This window comes from Ostrinia nubilalis, chromosome 17 (assembly GCF_963855985.1).
Source record: "Ostrinia nubilalis chromosome 17, ilOstNubi1.1, whole genome shotgun sequence".
In the NCBI taxonomy this organism is placed as follows: Eukaryota; Metazoa; Arthropoda; class Insecta; order Lepidoptera; family Crambidae; genus Ostrinia; species Ostrinia nubilalis.
This window is the reverse complement of record NC_087104.1, coordinates 6,959,759-6,973,595: the sequence shown is the minus strand read 5'-3', so window position 1 is coordinate 6,973,595 and position 13,837 is coordinate 6,959,759. Positions and strand designations below refer to the sequence as shown.

Sequence of the window (13,837 nt, the reverse complement as noted above, 5' to 3'; positions counted from 1 at the left end):
TAGTGCAACACTGAGTACAGTCGTACCTGTGTTAAATTAATAGGCTAACTTTATGTATCAGGATTCAGGATTACGGGCTAATTTGATATTTTCATAAATTAACGAAAAAATAATATTATAGGTAACCTGGTTTAAATAAATTAAATGAAACTTGAATATTCAACTGCAATGTTTGCTCATGAACGCTTCAGACTCGGTACTTCTTTCCCAATTCCATAAAATTCAACACTTAGAAAGTGACAAAAATTTTTAAAATAGGTAGTTGAAACAAACCACAGCTAATTTTCATAGTGGACTGTACTATGCGATAAACATGTCAGTCAATTTGACAACCTTTGTCGGAAACATTATTCAATGAAAATATTGTCCGAACCCTTAGTATTTCTCTTCGACAAATACTTTAACACATTGTAAACCACTTTTCTTTCACGACTATAAAAATATTTTAACAAATTAATTCACAAAATCAATAGCGCACATTTAAAATAAAGTTTGTTTACACTTTGACAGCAATAGACTGACATGCAAGGTGACATGACAATGAAGTTTTCAGTTACTGTTGCCATTAAAAGAAATTAGTACCATTAGTTTTCCGCAACATGGCGAGAGTTTTTATGTTCCTGGTCAGGCTATACTACATCGACTCAATCATAGCATTTGTAAGGAAAAATGTAGGTATAGCCTGACCAGGAACATAAAAACCCTCGCCATGTTGCGGAAAACTAATGGTACTAATTTCTTTTAATGGCAACAGTAACTGAAAACTTCATTGACATGTCACCTTGCATGTCAGTCTATTGCTGTCAAAGTGTAAACAAAATTTATTTTAAATGTGCGCAATTGGTTTTATGAATTAAATTGCTAAAATATTTTTATAGTCGTGAAAGAAAAGTGGTTCACTATGTGTTAAAGTATTTGTCGAAGAGAAATACTAAGGGTTCGGACAATATTTTCATTGAATGTTTCCGACAAAGGTTGTCAAATTGACTGACATGTTTATCGTATAGTACAGTCCACTATGAAAATTAGCTGTGGTTTGTTTCAACTACCTATTTTAAAAATTTTGTCACTTTTAAGTGTTGAATTTTATGGGATTGGGAAAGAAGTACCGAGTTTGAAGCGTTCATGAGCAGACATTGCAGTTGAATATTCACGTTCTGAATTTGATTATTGATGAATAATAAAATAAATCTACTAGCTCGATTGATGGTTTCATTTAATTTATTTAAATCAGGTTACCTATAATAATATTTTTTCGTTAATTTATGAAAATATCAAATTAGCCCGTAATCCTGAATCCTGATACATAAAGTTAGCCTATTAATTTAACACAGGTACGACTGTACTCAGTGTTGCACTATCAAATGCAATTGACGCGCCTCTATGCCAGGGTTTTTATGTTCCTGGTCAGGCTATAAGTAACTTACTCTACTTAAACTTACTAAAATGTGTATAACTTAGATTAAATTTATCTAAATCCTTTTAAAATAAAATTCACAATCCAAGGAAGAATGGACAACCTATAAATGAAAGGAAATCGGTCCATAAATAAATAATCCTGTCTCATTTTTAATTACTTATCTATTTATTTAGAGATTTTCACAAGTTTTCTGCAAGGTTTAGACCGCATGTAAAACACCATGTCCAGTAGTTTTATTAAGACTGGTGAAGGAATCACGTTGTCAGATGGTAGGGCTTGTATACGAGCGATGATGTTCTCGTAACAAGCGCGTTCTTCTTCGCGGTAAAGGCGCGGGATTTGCAGCTCTCTGTAAAGCTGCTTGATGCGCTGCACGCAAGCATCATCTGCGCGGCCGTAGTTTGCTATGAATTCTTCACGTTGCGCTTCGTCGCATCGCTGCAGCGCTGTTACTGATAACCACGAAATTTTGCCCTCTTGTATATCCGATCCTATCTTCCCAGAAATGGCTTCATCACCGAAGGAATCCAAGAAATCATTCTGTAAAAGAAAACGAGATAATCAGGTAGTATATTCATTCAACTTATCTATTTATATTCGTTCATAGATATATGTAAAGGAAAACGTCAAGAAATATAGAAAGTACTAGCGGCCGCCCGCGACTTCGTACGCGTGGATCCCGTTTTACACCCTTAGGAGCCCGTTCCCGAGGGAATTTCGGGAATTCCTTTGTTAGTGCACCTCTACGGTACCTAAGTTACGTCCCTTCCAAATTTCAAGTGCCTACGTTTAGCCATTTAGGCTGTGCGTGCGTTGATATGTCAGTCAGTCAGTTTTTCCTTTTATATATTTAGATTGGTGGATTATGTTTCTTCCAGTCGACCATGGTGAACGGATAGTTAAGGAAGGATATGTAAGTAAAGAGTGTCCTCCTTAGTTCTACCTACTCGAGGCTTTGCGTCTTATTACCTGCATCATAATAAGAGTTCCCATATCTGCGACGATATCCTCAATAGTTCTAAAAGCATCTTCATGAGGTTTGTTAGCCAACAGTAATGCTGAGTAAATGGGCAATTTAAATGTGTAAAATGACATCTTGGAGCTGGCCATGGTGTTGTAGTTTGACATGGTGAAGAGATCATGTTTCCGGAGTAACATATAATCCATATGGTTGCCCAACGTATACAGCAGCACGGCCTAAAATATAAATTACGACGAATATTAACAATGCCTTAATATTAGGTATGATATTTCGTAGTATTAAGTGGTTCTGGCATCGGGCTTGTTCCCCGTTTGTGCGCTCACTTTTAAATGAACATTTGAACGTTGCGTGTAATAAAACCACTTTCTTAGTTTATTTTTATTTACTAACAAAACAGTAACCTGATTTGTCTTATGCGAATAGAAATCATAACAGTTCAGTTGATTCTTGAAAATTTAATAGGTGGCGTTATCGTCAGTTACATAATAATATTTCATAGTTGCAACTTACTCAAACACATAGGAAAATGTTTCTAGGTAAAATTATACATATCATGTGAAATGTTTAACACCGCGCCTATTAATACGTTCCTACTAATAAGGAAAACCAAATTGCCCTAAGCAAGGAAATCCCATTTGACTAAACGTATTCCATTACTCAACTAAACAATGCTAAACTTACCTCATTGAAATAGTCCATAAATCGAGGGTACCATGTTTCGTTGCCAAAGTTATATTTAGCATTGTCACAGAGAAGGCTGAGGAAAATGAAAGAGTCGTTTATGGCCCGCGCCCCTACATGGGGCAGTCGGTACCAGCACACTGAGCCGCGTCTGGTGGATGATCCGTCAATAATGTCGTCAACCAACATAAGTGCTGTCTGCCACTGAAATTAATTTATAACACGTCTGTTAATCAAAAATATAATGTCTTGTATTTCTCCATTCAAATGAAAAGGTTTGTGGTAACTTCTTTGAACTTCAACATCAACGAGAGTAAGCGTACATCTTCAGACATTTACAAACTTATGTCTTTGGTTAGTGATACAAGAGTTACATAACTAAGTTTTTGTTCCTAGTTTAATAGACAAAGCATGCAGGATTAAATTAACCTGGATGGTCCTAAAAGGAAATATGATTTCAGGATTCGTACAACTCACACGGTATAAGAGAAGTGAATAATTAAACTGTCCTAGTAGAAGAAATCTTACCAATTCCAGGTACCAGCCTAAGATGCGAGCCTGTTTCATGGACTCTTCGATGATATCTGCGTCATCTGCTAGCATTCGATATGCGTGTACCGTCATGAGCCCTCTTGTTTTGTTGCCACCAGCTGAGTTGTATTTTAGTAGCTAAAAGATGAGCAATTACTCTTTATTTAACTAAATTATTGAAAACTTTAAAAAATCGTTTGCCTCAGGTCAGAGCAGTCTTCCGGCAAGCGAAAGGTAGTGGGTTCCATTCCCATCCTCAAGGAATTTTCAAAAATAGGAAAATTCTTTCTTTCTTTTTAAAATATTAACAAAACATAACTTACCTCTTCGGTAAAGTTTCCTATTCCAGGAAAACTTGAAAACTTTTCATTTCGGCGCACTATCGACGAAACGATCTCTGGGAATACTTCAAGAAACTTTTCTTTTTCATCGTGCTGTAAAGTCGACGACACCTTTGTTGAAAGTAGAAGTACTTTCAGGGATCCATTTATTCTAATGAAAATAAGTTTGATTATCAACAAGAACTTAGCATAGATTGAGATGTAATTAATTAAAAAAATATTTAAATTCTTACCTGGTCCGATCTTTATTTTGAATGATTTTTGTAGATGTGCAATTGTTTATAACTTTTCGAAGGTTATTTACCAAGATCATTGTTCTGTACACACGCGAGACTGTCCGGTTAATGTCTCGATATGACTAAGTAAGTAAGTACTACCTACATTGAGTCTGAGTCGATGGTCTCGACGAGGACTGCGCCCGCGCCGTTAAACTCAGTCAAATTAAAAATCAATAAGTAAATTCGTTAAATCAATACAAAAGTAATTTCAATTCATATTAGTCACAATATTTTGTGGTAGGAAACTAGGTATCTTCAGTCGCAAAGCGATCCAGATTAAGTTGGAGGTAAATCTTTAATTGCAAAAACAATTTAATTTTACCTAAATGATTTTAGTGCTAAGAAATTTATAAAAAATGGTTTAAGCTAGAAGAAGGTAAAATAAGAATAAAAAGACATTAACAGTGGATCGTAGAAGTATCTTTTTAATGTTAATTTAATGTTTTAGGTATTTACCTAGGTAAAAGTTTACTAGGTACTTATTTTAAATTAAAGATCGTACAAAATGCGAGACAAACGCGCGTTTTAGAGACGCAGCACGCGAGTTCAGATCGGATCATTTCTACATAGGAATATGGTACACCATATGAAAGAGTTTTCGAATGAGAGCGGGTGGTACGATATTGTCAGCGGGTATTGCATCTATTTGCTTGAGGATTTTCTTGCGTGCGGCTTGTTCTGCATCGCGGTAAAGCTGCGGTAACCGCAGCCGCTCGTATAGCGTGCGCACGCGGCGCGCACTAGCTTCGTCGGCGCGGCCGTAGCACGCCTCGAGCAGCGCGCGCGCCGCGTCTCCGCCGCGCGCCAGCGCCTGCACCGCCAGCCACGTGCACTTGCCCTCCTGGATGTCTGTGCCTGCCTTGCCTACTACTTTTTCGTCGCCAAAACAATCGAGGAAATCGTTCTGCGAATGACATTTTGAAAATGAAACATCTCAAAAGCACCCACTGCTTCGGGACAACATTGAGAACAATTTTTAAGGAGCAAGAAAATCTGTCATGGAATCATCATTTTATTGACGCGTGTGAGGCGTACTTAGTCACATTCAACCCATTTTTAATTCTGTTTATGAAGAATACTTCACACGGTAGGCTGCTGCCCAACCAATGATTGTTAAGAGAATACCCATAAGCATTAGGTCCGCCATAATTTGTACAACCTCAAACGTAAATAAATAAACTTACTTGCATCAATGTAAGGATTCCCATTTCTTTCAACAACTCCTTTTCATTTTTATATGCATCAACACACGACTTATTAGCTAAGAGCAAGCTCACGTAAACTGGCAGCTTGAAAGTGTAGTAGACCGTCTTGAAGACAGCTATGTTAGTGTAGTTCTTCTCATTAAAACTGTTAATGTTACGCGCAGCTACGAAATCTAAATATTGGCCTATACTTATTTGGGAAACAGCCTGAAAATAAAGTTGTCTATGGTTACATACTTAACTGTTATTAAAAGGTTGATGTGAAAAAGGTAAATGATAAGTATAGGTACTCGTACCTACCTACCTCATTAAAAACTCTTATTAGATCCGGATAATATTGCTTTTCGCTGAAATTGATCTTTAATTGTTCGAAAATAAGGGCCAAGAGCAAGGAGGTGTCGTTAACCGCACGTGTACCGACGTCCGGTCGTCGGTACCAGCAGAGGGCGCCGCGGCGCGTCGTAGAGTTGTCGATTATGTCATCCATGAGAAGCATGCACGTTTGTAACTGAAATAAGTTCATAATTTATTCAATTAAAGTTTTACTCATATAATATTGGCATAAGCAAGCGCTAACCTAACGGGTATTCGTTTGTGCGCAAATTCGCAAATTGCCAAGCGGTCGCAATGTGCCAGATTCTCACTTTGTCAAATTCGCAAATTGCCAAATTCGCAAAATGTCAAATGCGCAAATTGTCAAATTCGCAAAATTCAAAATGTCCAGTTGTTGATTTTATATTACGGTTTTATGGTTTCATAATAAAAACTTAACATTTTAATAATAATTAAAAGTTCTGCCAATTAATTACTTGACTTTCATTATTAAACCTAAACAACTGGACATTTTGAAAACTTGACATTTTGCGAATTTGCGCATTTGACATTTTGCGAATTTGGCAATTTGCGAATTTGACAAAGTGAGAATCTGGCACAATGCGACCGCTTGACAATTTGCACATAAACGATTTATCGTTTACCTGAGTCGGCCGTTTGGTGTAGTGGTTCACAACGGACTACTATGCCGAGAGGTCCCGGGTTCGATTCCCGGCCGGGCAGAAATTGAAGTGATGAATTTTAATTTCTGTGACGGGTCTGGGTGTTACTATGTATAAATTATGTATGTATATAAAAAAAAGTATATAAGTAATATATCCGTTAAGCTAGCACCCATAACACAAGCATTAAGTTGCTTACTTTGGGGCTAGCTGGCGCTGTGTGAAATTGTCCAAAGATTTATTACCTGAGTGGATCTTTTCTACTTACTTAAACTTACCAGTTCAATGCACCAGCCGAGAGTACGTGCTTGTCGCATCGACCCTTCACATAAATTATCTGGTTTTTCCAACATTTGATAGGCAGTGACAGTCATGAGTCCACGAGTCTTCTTACCTCCAGCCGAGTTGTATTGTAAAAGCTGTAAAATAAATAACTTTATAAGGTTCTTTCAACTCCAATTTACGTTTTAAGAGCCATATTCGAAAATGCGTTTTATCATTATTTCTGTCGCAGATTTAAATAAGTTTAAATGCACATTGGCCACATTTAAACGTTTTAAAAACTTATTCATTCATACAGGGTGTTACTTTGCAGCCTTGCCATATTCACAGAGATAAAAGTAGGGAACAATGGGCTTATTTTAGATAAATAAGAGACTCCCTTAAAGAAACCACACTAAGATTTCAGCAAGTTTGATTTTGATTTTGCAGTACAAATTGGAATAAATAAACCATTTGTGTCTCGCACGTTCAACAGGCGCAATAGGGATAAACCTAGTGGGCGCCAGCTTTTGACAAAAATAATTATAAAATCAAAAGATATTTAAAATTAGCTGAGAAAATTAGAATAAATAGTTACAAGAGTTTCTGTCGCATCGCCAACAAGTGATGTGCATGTGTTATGATAAATAGATTGTCGATAAAATAAAATACTCAAGGTTAAAAAGTTTTTCTTTTTAGGGCAATCTTTTTTTGCTGATTTGTGTTGTGTCAGTAATATTACCACTGTAAATATAGCAAGAATGCAAAGTAACACCGTGTATGTTTAACTAATATAGATTATTCTAATAATAATCATCATCATCATTTCAGCCACAGGACGTCCACTGCTGAACATAGGCCTCCCCCAATGACTTCCACATCGCACGGTGGTAGCGGCCTGCATCCAGCGCCCTCCCGCTACCCCCATCAGTCAATCATCATCAGTCAGTCATTCTAATAATATACTTATGATAATAAATAAATCAAACCTACCTTTGTAACGAATTCCTCAACATCAGGGAAGATTTTTAGACTTTCCCCTTTTGAAAATGCAGAAACGATTTCAGGGAAAATCTCAAGAAACTTTTTATGTTCTGAATTATGTTCTTGTAGATATTCTGTACCGATAGTCCTTCTGAAACAGCTTGAAGTTAAATTAAAACTTGGTTTGATTTATAAGTACTTAGGTACACTTTAAGAGGCAGTGATCTCCTTTAGAGTAGGTACTATCGGGGACTCTTCCGCCTGACCACTTTGTAGAAATTTTAGCGTAAGCGCATCGCTCCGGTCACGTGCTCACCCCGTCTCTAATTGGTTATGCATTTTACTATATTTTTACTACGACCAATAAGAGACAATCAGGGCTTAGGTTGCAATACGAAATAGCATTGTGCACTTTATTGTCATACGGTTAAGGTTTAAAACGAAATGTTTCTTTTTCTTCAATCTTTCTTAGTTTTAGGCTGAGTTGCACCACCTAACTTTGACCGTAACTATAACAGTAACCGGTGCTTTTTGTATGGAGTTTGACAGATTTTTGACGTTTGTCAAAGTTAAAGTAAGATGGTGCAACTCAGCCTTAGAATTTTAATAATAGAATTCGGTTACAAACAAATAGATATGTATTTTTTTAATATTGTGTTTTATACGAGGTCTGTCTGCTTTTTGCTTTAGCGAACTGTCGACATATTCTCTCCTTTGTTTTTTTGTGAAGTTTTGTGATCAATAACCGATTGATTTTGTTTTGTGTTGACCCGTGCTAGTAATTGGACTGTTTGTTTGCCTTTTTATTGACCTCCGCGCGATTACTGAACCATGCCTCTCAAAATAATTCTTAATTCTTTAGTTTACTTACAAACTTATCTATACATTGTTAACTGTTTAAGTATTATTTAGTTTGAAGTTTAATTGTTATTGATTTAAGACCTTTTGTAAAGACACTTAATGTGCAATAAAAAAATGAATTTGAAATAAAACTAACTTAATATTATAATATTTACGATAACCAATTACCTGGATCATTGCTACCTAGTGCAATATTTGTATTAAATTGTAATAACGTAGATAAGTGTTTCTTTAAAACGGAAAACAAAAGTTGCTAATGTATTAAAAATAAATAGAAACCTATTAAGGTTTTATTTACATTCAAGGATTTAAGAAAGTTATTATGTAGCCAGATCTTACAATAATTGTTTTTAAGGCACAAATATTTTTTAACTCTTTACTAATTAATTCAATAACATATTGTAATAAGTAAAATTCGAAAGTAACTGTATGATTTTGTATTTCTCGCCTTAACTAGCTAAACTAATATCATGAGATTTACACTCTTAATATCAAGAATAATTATAGAAAAGGCTACTTTTTTCTCGGGAAATTGCACAGCTCGGAATGTGCGATACCAATTTTGTGACCCGAGCAATCGGCAATCGCTAGTTCAAATTTTACACGAAGCCTCATATAATATTTTGTAGCGATTCTTTATTGGGTTTCAAATTGACTAAAATGCGACGTTGCCAAACGAGCGCTACGTATGCGGGTAATAAGCAATACTCAATCCTAAACGCTTTACATAGAGCTTGGTTTGCTAGGGCAAACATCTACAGTGGTGCGCCGACGCTGCTTAGACCCGAAACATGAATGAACGGGGGCGGAGCATAATCGAGCGTGTGTGTGCAAACAATTTAGGCCCTTAAGGTGTCAAGGCGTCCGAGTCCCCGATAGTACCTACTTAATGGGATAGGTAAATGGCTACCACAAAAAAATTAAGTAGGCACGTTTTTAATGAATTAGAAATATCCACCTGTTCTCTGACACTGATTTTAAAGCATTTCTTGAAATCAGCACCGTCCCTCGAACGATCGGCCTGATTATAACAGTAAACATTATTATAGACACTTCTATCACACTGAATACTACACAAGAAAGAGTACTAACAGACTAGTTTCTACGGACTTTCAAAATGAGGTAATGAAATATCTAAATGAGGCGATAAAGTTATACAGTTCGCGATCGGTAAACTGAGTCGTGCATTTGTGTGAGTGATCAACAAAAGTAGAGTCAGATAAAAACTTGGGAGTAAAGTATGAACAATTGAACATGAATATTGTATTAGGTACATTTATGAATTTTTTTTCTTGTTTAACCTAGAGCTTAATGTTGTCGCAACCTGCACACCGAATTTCATCATCAAAGAACAATGGGACATTTTCTATGAACCCCGTCCTCAGAACTGTAGCACTTTAATACCTACCTTATATGATAGTACGTATGCTAATACTATAATTTTATTATATGACAGCTCAAGTCCGATATGTCTCAGAAAAAGATCAGTTTATACTAGTTTAAACTGTCACACTTACATTGTCCATGTGCACTCACCCAAACGCAAAAATCAGGTTAGCTACTTAGGCCTCGTGTATTGTACGCACATAGGTACTTCTTCGATATTAGGTACTTACGTACCACGTGCACGGTAAAACCAAAACTGGTTTTTGTGACATCGTCAATGGTCATTATTAATATTTGGAAATACTATGTAACTTGTTTTATATAAAAATAAAAAAAAGAAACCTACTTTTACGTCTTAACGATCATACTAATTAATGATTATCGCCATTATACATAGTTACCGTTGTCATTACTCGGTACAGCCAACTTAAAAAAATATCGATCAATATGATGAGAGCGAGAGCAAAAACAGAAATAACACTGTGGCTGATAGTAGGTACATAAGCAATTTCTTATGTAAACATAAGTATTGACTTCGTAAGGTCTACGGTCCTACCAGTAGTACTATTTCACTATAATAGTCATTCAGACCCGACAAGGGCCTACCCAAAGGAGTTTTTAGAAAACGTCCCTTTCAGTACATCTAGCACGAATAACTTTCGTCTTCGAACATAATAATTATGTTTATTACTTACGTATATTCAATGTTAAATTAATGTCAAGTATTAATATGCCACTTAATAATGATAATGGTTAAAGGTACATTCTTACGAGTACTAATTTTTATTCGTCCACTCGTTACTTATTTTGGATTTGTGTTGCTTATTCTAATACCAGTAGTTTGTAGTGCTAAATCTCACATTGTTACTTTCATAATTTAAATAGAAAGTTTATTTCATTTGTAAGTAAAGCACCTACTTAGGCGAGTGAGGACTCAGATAATGAGAGATGAAAATAAAATATTACGGGGCTTATTCGTATTTTTTATATTTAATTTACTATGTACTCTGTAGATTTCTTTACATTATTATAAACATAACAAAATAATTTCTACATACTATATAAAAATCTAAGACTTACGTAAATAGTATTACAAACAGACGACAGCACATCCAGACTCTACATTTTTGTTGCAAAATCGTCTCTTGCTTAGAAGATAAGAGGCCACCGTGATTAGCTTGAAAGCGTTATGAATTTAAGAGACAACATTATGTTTTAGACCCGTGTGATACAGTCAGAGTCAAATATTTTGTGACACTATGGCCAAAAAGTTGACAACACAATGTGTTCTCTGATGTGCCGACTTAAATGATTCGAACTATTTTAAAGCGCATTACTACGAGACTTGTAGTACACACAAACAAGTCTACAGGTTTGTAGAAAAGTAGTCCCTGCTAGTGATGTCATGGTATCTACGTGTGCTATAATATATCGATAAATCTAAAATACATTCAAAAATAGATTTTTTTATTATTCTTTACATGTTTCATATTATAACAACATAAATGTTGTGTTTATAATCGTTATGGTGGTATTTTATTGCACTGCAATTTTATTTATATTTTAAATCCTTTAAAAAAATATATAAACGTCTACGTTTCTTTGTGGACTCATACGTCATTTATTTTTTTTTTATTCCTTACGTCACATTATTTTAAAATAAATTACTATTCAACCCAATACCCTTGAATACATAAAATTCAGTCTTTGCCAATAATAATTTATTCAAACTTTTTCTATAAATAGAGACGCATATGAATTTTAGCTGACGTGAATAGACTATACATAAATAAATATAAATAATTTAACTGCCAAATATTTGTTACTTACTAGACGAAAGACATGAATTTCTTGACATATTAATTAATAATTTTAATTAAAAAGTTTTTAAAACAAGTGTGTTTTAACACCTAGGTTGTTGTATATCGATCTTACAATTTATTTGGCACTAGAAATATTAACTGCTCTTCACATTATGAAGTTAAAATATAGGTATAGCCCGACCAGGAACATAAAAACCCTCGCCATGTTGCGGAAAACTAATGGTAGGTACTAATTTCTTTTAATGGCAACAGTAACTGAAAACTTCATTGGCCTGTCACCTTGCATGTCAATATTGCTGTCAAAGTGCAAACAAACATTATTTTAAATGTGTGCAATTGATTTTGTGAATTAAATTGCGAAAATCTTTTTATAGTCGTGAAAGAAAAGTGGTTCACAATGTGTTAAAGTATTTGCGAAGAGAAATACTAAGGGTTCGGACAATATTTTCATTGAATAATGTTTCCGACAAAGGTTGTCAAATTGACTGACATGTTTATCGTATAGTACAGTTCACTATGAAAATTAGCTGTGGTTTGTTTCAAATACCTATTTAAAAGTTTTTTGTCACTTTGTAAGTGTTGAATTTTATGGAATTGGGAAAGAAGTACCGTGTTTGAAGCGTTCATGAGCAGACATTGCAGTTGGATATTCAAGTTCGGATTGATGAATAATAAAATAAATCCTACTAGCTCGATTGATGGTTTCATTTAATTTATTTAAACCAGGTTACCTATAATATAATCTTTCAAATTCAAATTGTTTATTGTTCATTAATTTATAAAAATATCAAATTAGCCCGTAATCCTGAATCCCGATACATAAAGTTAGCCTATTAATTTAACACAGGTACGACTGTATTCAGTGTTGCACTATCAAATGCAATTGACGCGCCTCTATGCCAGGGTTTTTATGTTCCTGGTCAGGCTATACATTTGTTTTTTTAGTGAAGCATGTTAGTCCGTCGTCAAAATTATAATGACAACAAATACATTAAAAGTAAGAATTACTGCATTAAAGTCAATAAGTTAAAGCTACGCTTCATGCAAACATAGGTACAGAATATAGGCTTCGACTTAAATTGTTATAAGTTTCGGAAGTAACTAGATAAAACCCGTGAGAGTTAAACAAATATAATTCGGTTTGGCACCTTATAATTATTTATGACCTGTTTTGTGACAATAGTGCAGCCAAATTACATTTCTTTGACTGTTTCTTTGTAGTTGAAAATATTATTTTTATAAAAATAATGCCGTAAAGGTAACATTCGTACAAGATAACGCTATGAAAGGTAGAACTCTCTGTACAACTCCTAAAATTACAGCGCAGCTATTCCATCATCATTTTTATTGATGTATCTATCCCTTTCACTCTTACCGACATACTAGCAAGAGCGAAAAAGACAGATAGATCAAAATGAAGTGGCTCCGCAATCAAAAAATATGTAATTTATTTTTTTCTATTGTAGATCATATCCAGTAATCTGAGCACTAGGGCTGGCGAAACCGAGTCTCCAGATTCAGTGGTAGGTAACGAATGAGCGCGTTGAACGATTCTTTCATACGCGGCGCGTTCGTGCGCTCGATATATCTCTGGCAGCCCTAACGTCTCGTAAAGCCGCTTGATGCGCTGCACGTCAGCGAGGTCTTTGCTGCCGTAATACTCCTCGAATTCAGCGCGTTGTTGCGCATTGCAGAGCTGCAGCGCTGTAACCGCTAGCCAGGTGCACTTGCCTTCTTGGATGTCGGTGCCCATTTTGCCCGTGACCGACTCGTCGCCGAAGCAGTCGATGAAGTCGTCCTGTAAAAAAATAAAGTCGTATTAGTATTTTGAAGGCAAAAGTTTGTGAATATGGAACGATATTTATGAAGAAAACTAAAAATTTTCTTTTTAACTTTTTAGGTGTATAGTCAAGGTGCGATTGATGCTATGGGCCTTTTATGAAGGCTCAACAAGGCCACTCAAAGGACGATAGAGTGTTCTTGACACGGAGTTTTCCTACGCGATCAAATCAGAGCTGAGGAAAACTAAAGTAACTTATTGAACGCGCATATCGTCAAACTTACGTGGCAGTGGCATCCATTAAGCGGG

General features: G+C 35.5%; 3 protein-coding genes across 4 annotated transcripts in view; all 3 read right to left on the bottom strand.

The window, feature by feature from the left end:
* Window positions 1–1,563: 1,563 nt before the first annotated feature.
* On the bottom strand, window positions 1,564–4,323 carry LOC135079961 (farnesyl pyrophosphate synthase-like). Of its 2 annotated transcripts, XM_063974607.1 has the most exons (6): window positions 4,189–4,323; window positions 3,938–4,106; window positions 3,612–3,752; window positions 3,084–3,287; window positions 2,390–2,617; window positions 1,564–1,960 (listed from the first exon to the last, which is right to left on the bottom strand). In XM_063974607.1, exons 1-6 carry the CDS (start codon window positions 4,266–4,268, stop codon window positions 1,586–1,588), a joined length of 1,197 nt encoding a protein of 398 aa, XP_063830677.1. In that variant the 5' UTR covers window positions 4,269–4,323; the 3' UTR covers window positions 1,564–1,585. The 2 variants fall into 2 exon arrangements, with proteins under 2 accessions (XP_063830677.1, XP_063830678.1); XM_063974608.1 differs by lacking the exon at window positions 2,390–2,617.
* Window positions 4,324–4,610: 287 nt separating this feature from the next.
* Window positions 4,611–7,745, bottom strand: LOC135079964 (farnesyl pyrophosphate synthase-like). The gene is made up of 5 exons (XM_063974611.1): window positions 7,688–7,745; window positions 6,712–6,852; window positions 5,743–5,946; window positions 5,418–5,645; window positions 4,611–5,137 (listed from the first exon to the last, which is right to left on the bottom strand). Exons 2-5 carry the CDS (start codon window positions 6,805–6,807, stop codon window positions 4,796–4,798), a joined length of 870 nt encoding a protein of 289 aa, XP_063830681.1. The 5' UTR covers window positions 6,808–6,852; window positions 7,688–7,745; the 3' UTR covers window positions 4,611–4,795.
* Window positions 7,746–10,896: 3,151 nt separating this feature from the next.
* The window catches only part of LOC135079956 (uncharacterized), a 28,375-nt gene continuing 25,434 nt past the window's right edge, over window positions 10,897–13,837 (bottom strand). Inside the window, exon 12 of the mRNA XM_063974601.1 lies at window positions 10,897–13,546. Within this exon, the coding sequence (XP_063830671.1) occupies window positions 13,196–13,546 (351 nt within the window). The 3' untranslated portion in view covers window positions 10,897–13,195. The remainder of the gene's footprint in view (window positions 13,547–13,837) is intronic.

Excerpts from the sequence above, each read along its gene's own strand:
- LOC135079964 (XM_063974611.1), bottom strand. The coding sequence starts at position 6,807 with ATGACTGTCACTGCCTATCAAATGTTGGAAAAACCAGATAATTTATGT. Across the intron at positions 5,646-5,742 it reads TAATAAGAGTTTTTAATGAG|GCTGTTTCCCAAATAAGTAT; the intron begins GTAGGTAGGTAC and ends CTTTATTTTCAG. Across the intron at positions 5,138-5,417 it reads GAATCCTTACATTGATGCAA|AACGATTTCCTCGATTGTTT; the intron begins GTAAGTTTATTT and ends TGTCATTCGCAG.
- LOC135079961 (XM_063974607.1), bottom strand. The coding sequence starts at position 4,268 with ATGATCTTGGTAAATAACCTTCGAAAAGTTATAAACAATTGCACATCT. Across the intron at positions 3,288-3,611 it reads TAGGCTGGTACCTGGAATTG|TGGCAGACAGCACTTATGTT; the intron begins GTAAGATTTCTT and ends AATTAATTTCAG. Across the intron at positions 2,618-3,083 it reads TTATGGACTATTTCAATGAG|GCCGTGCTGCTGTATACGTT; the intron begins GTAAGTTTAGCA and ends TTTATATTTTAG.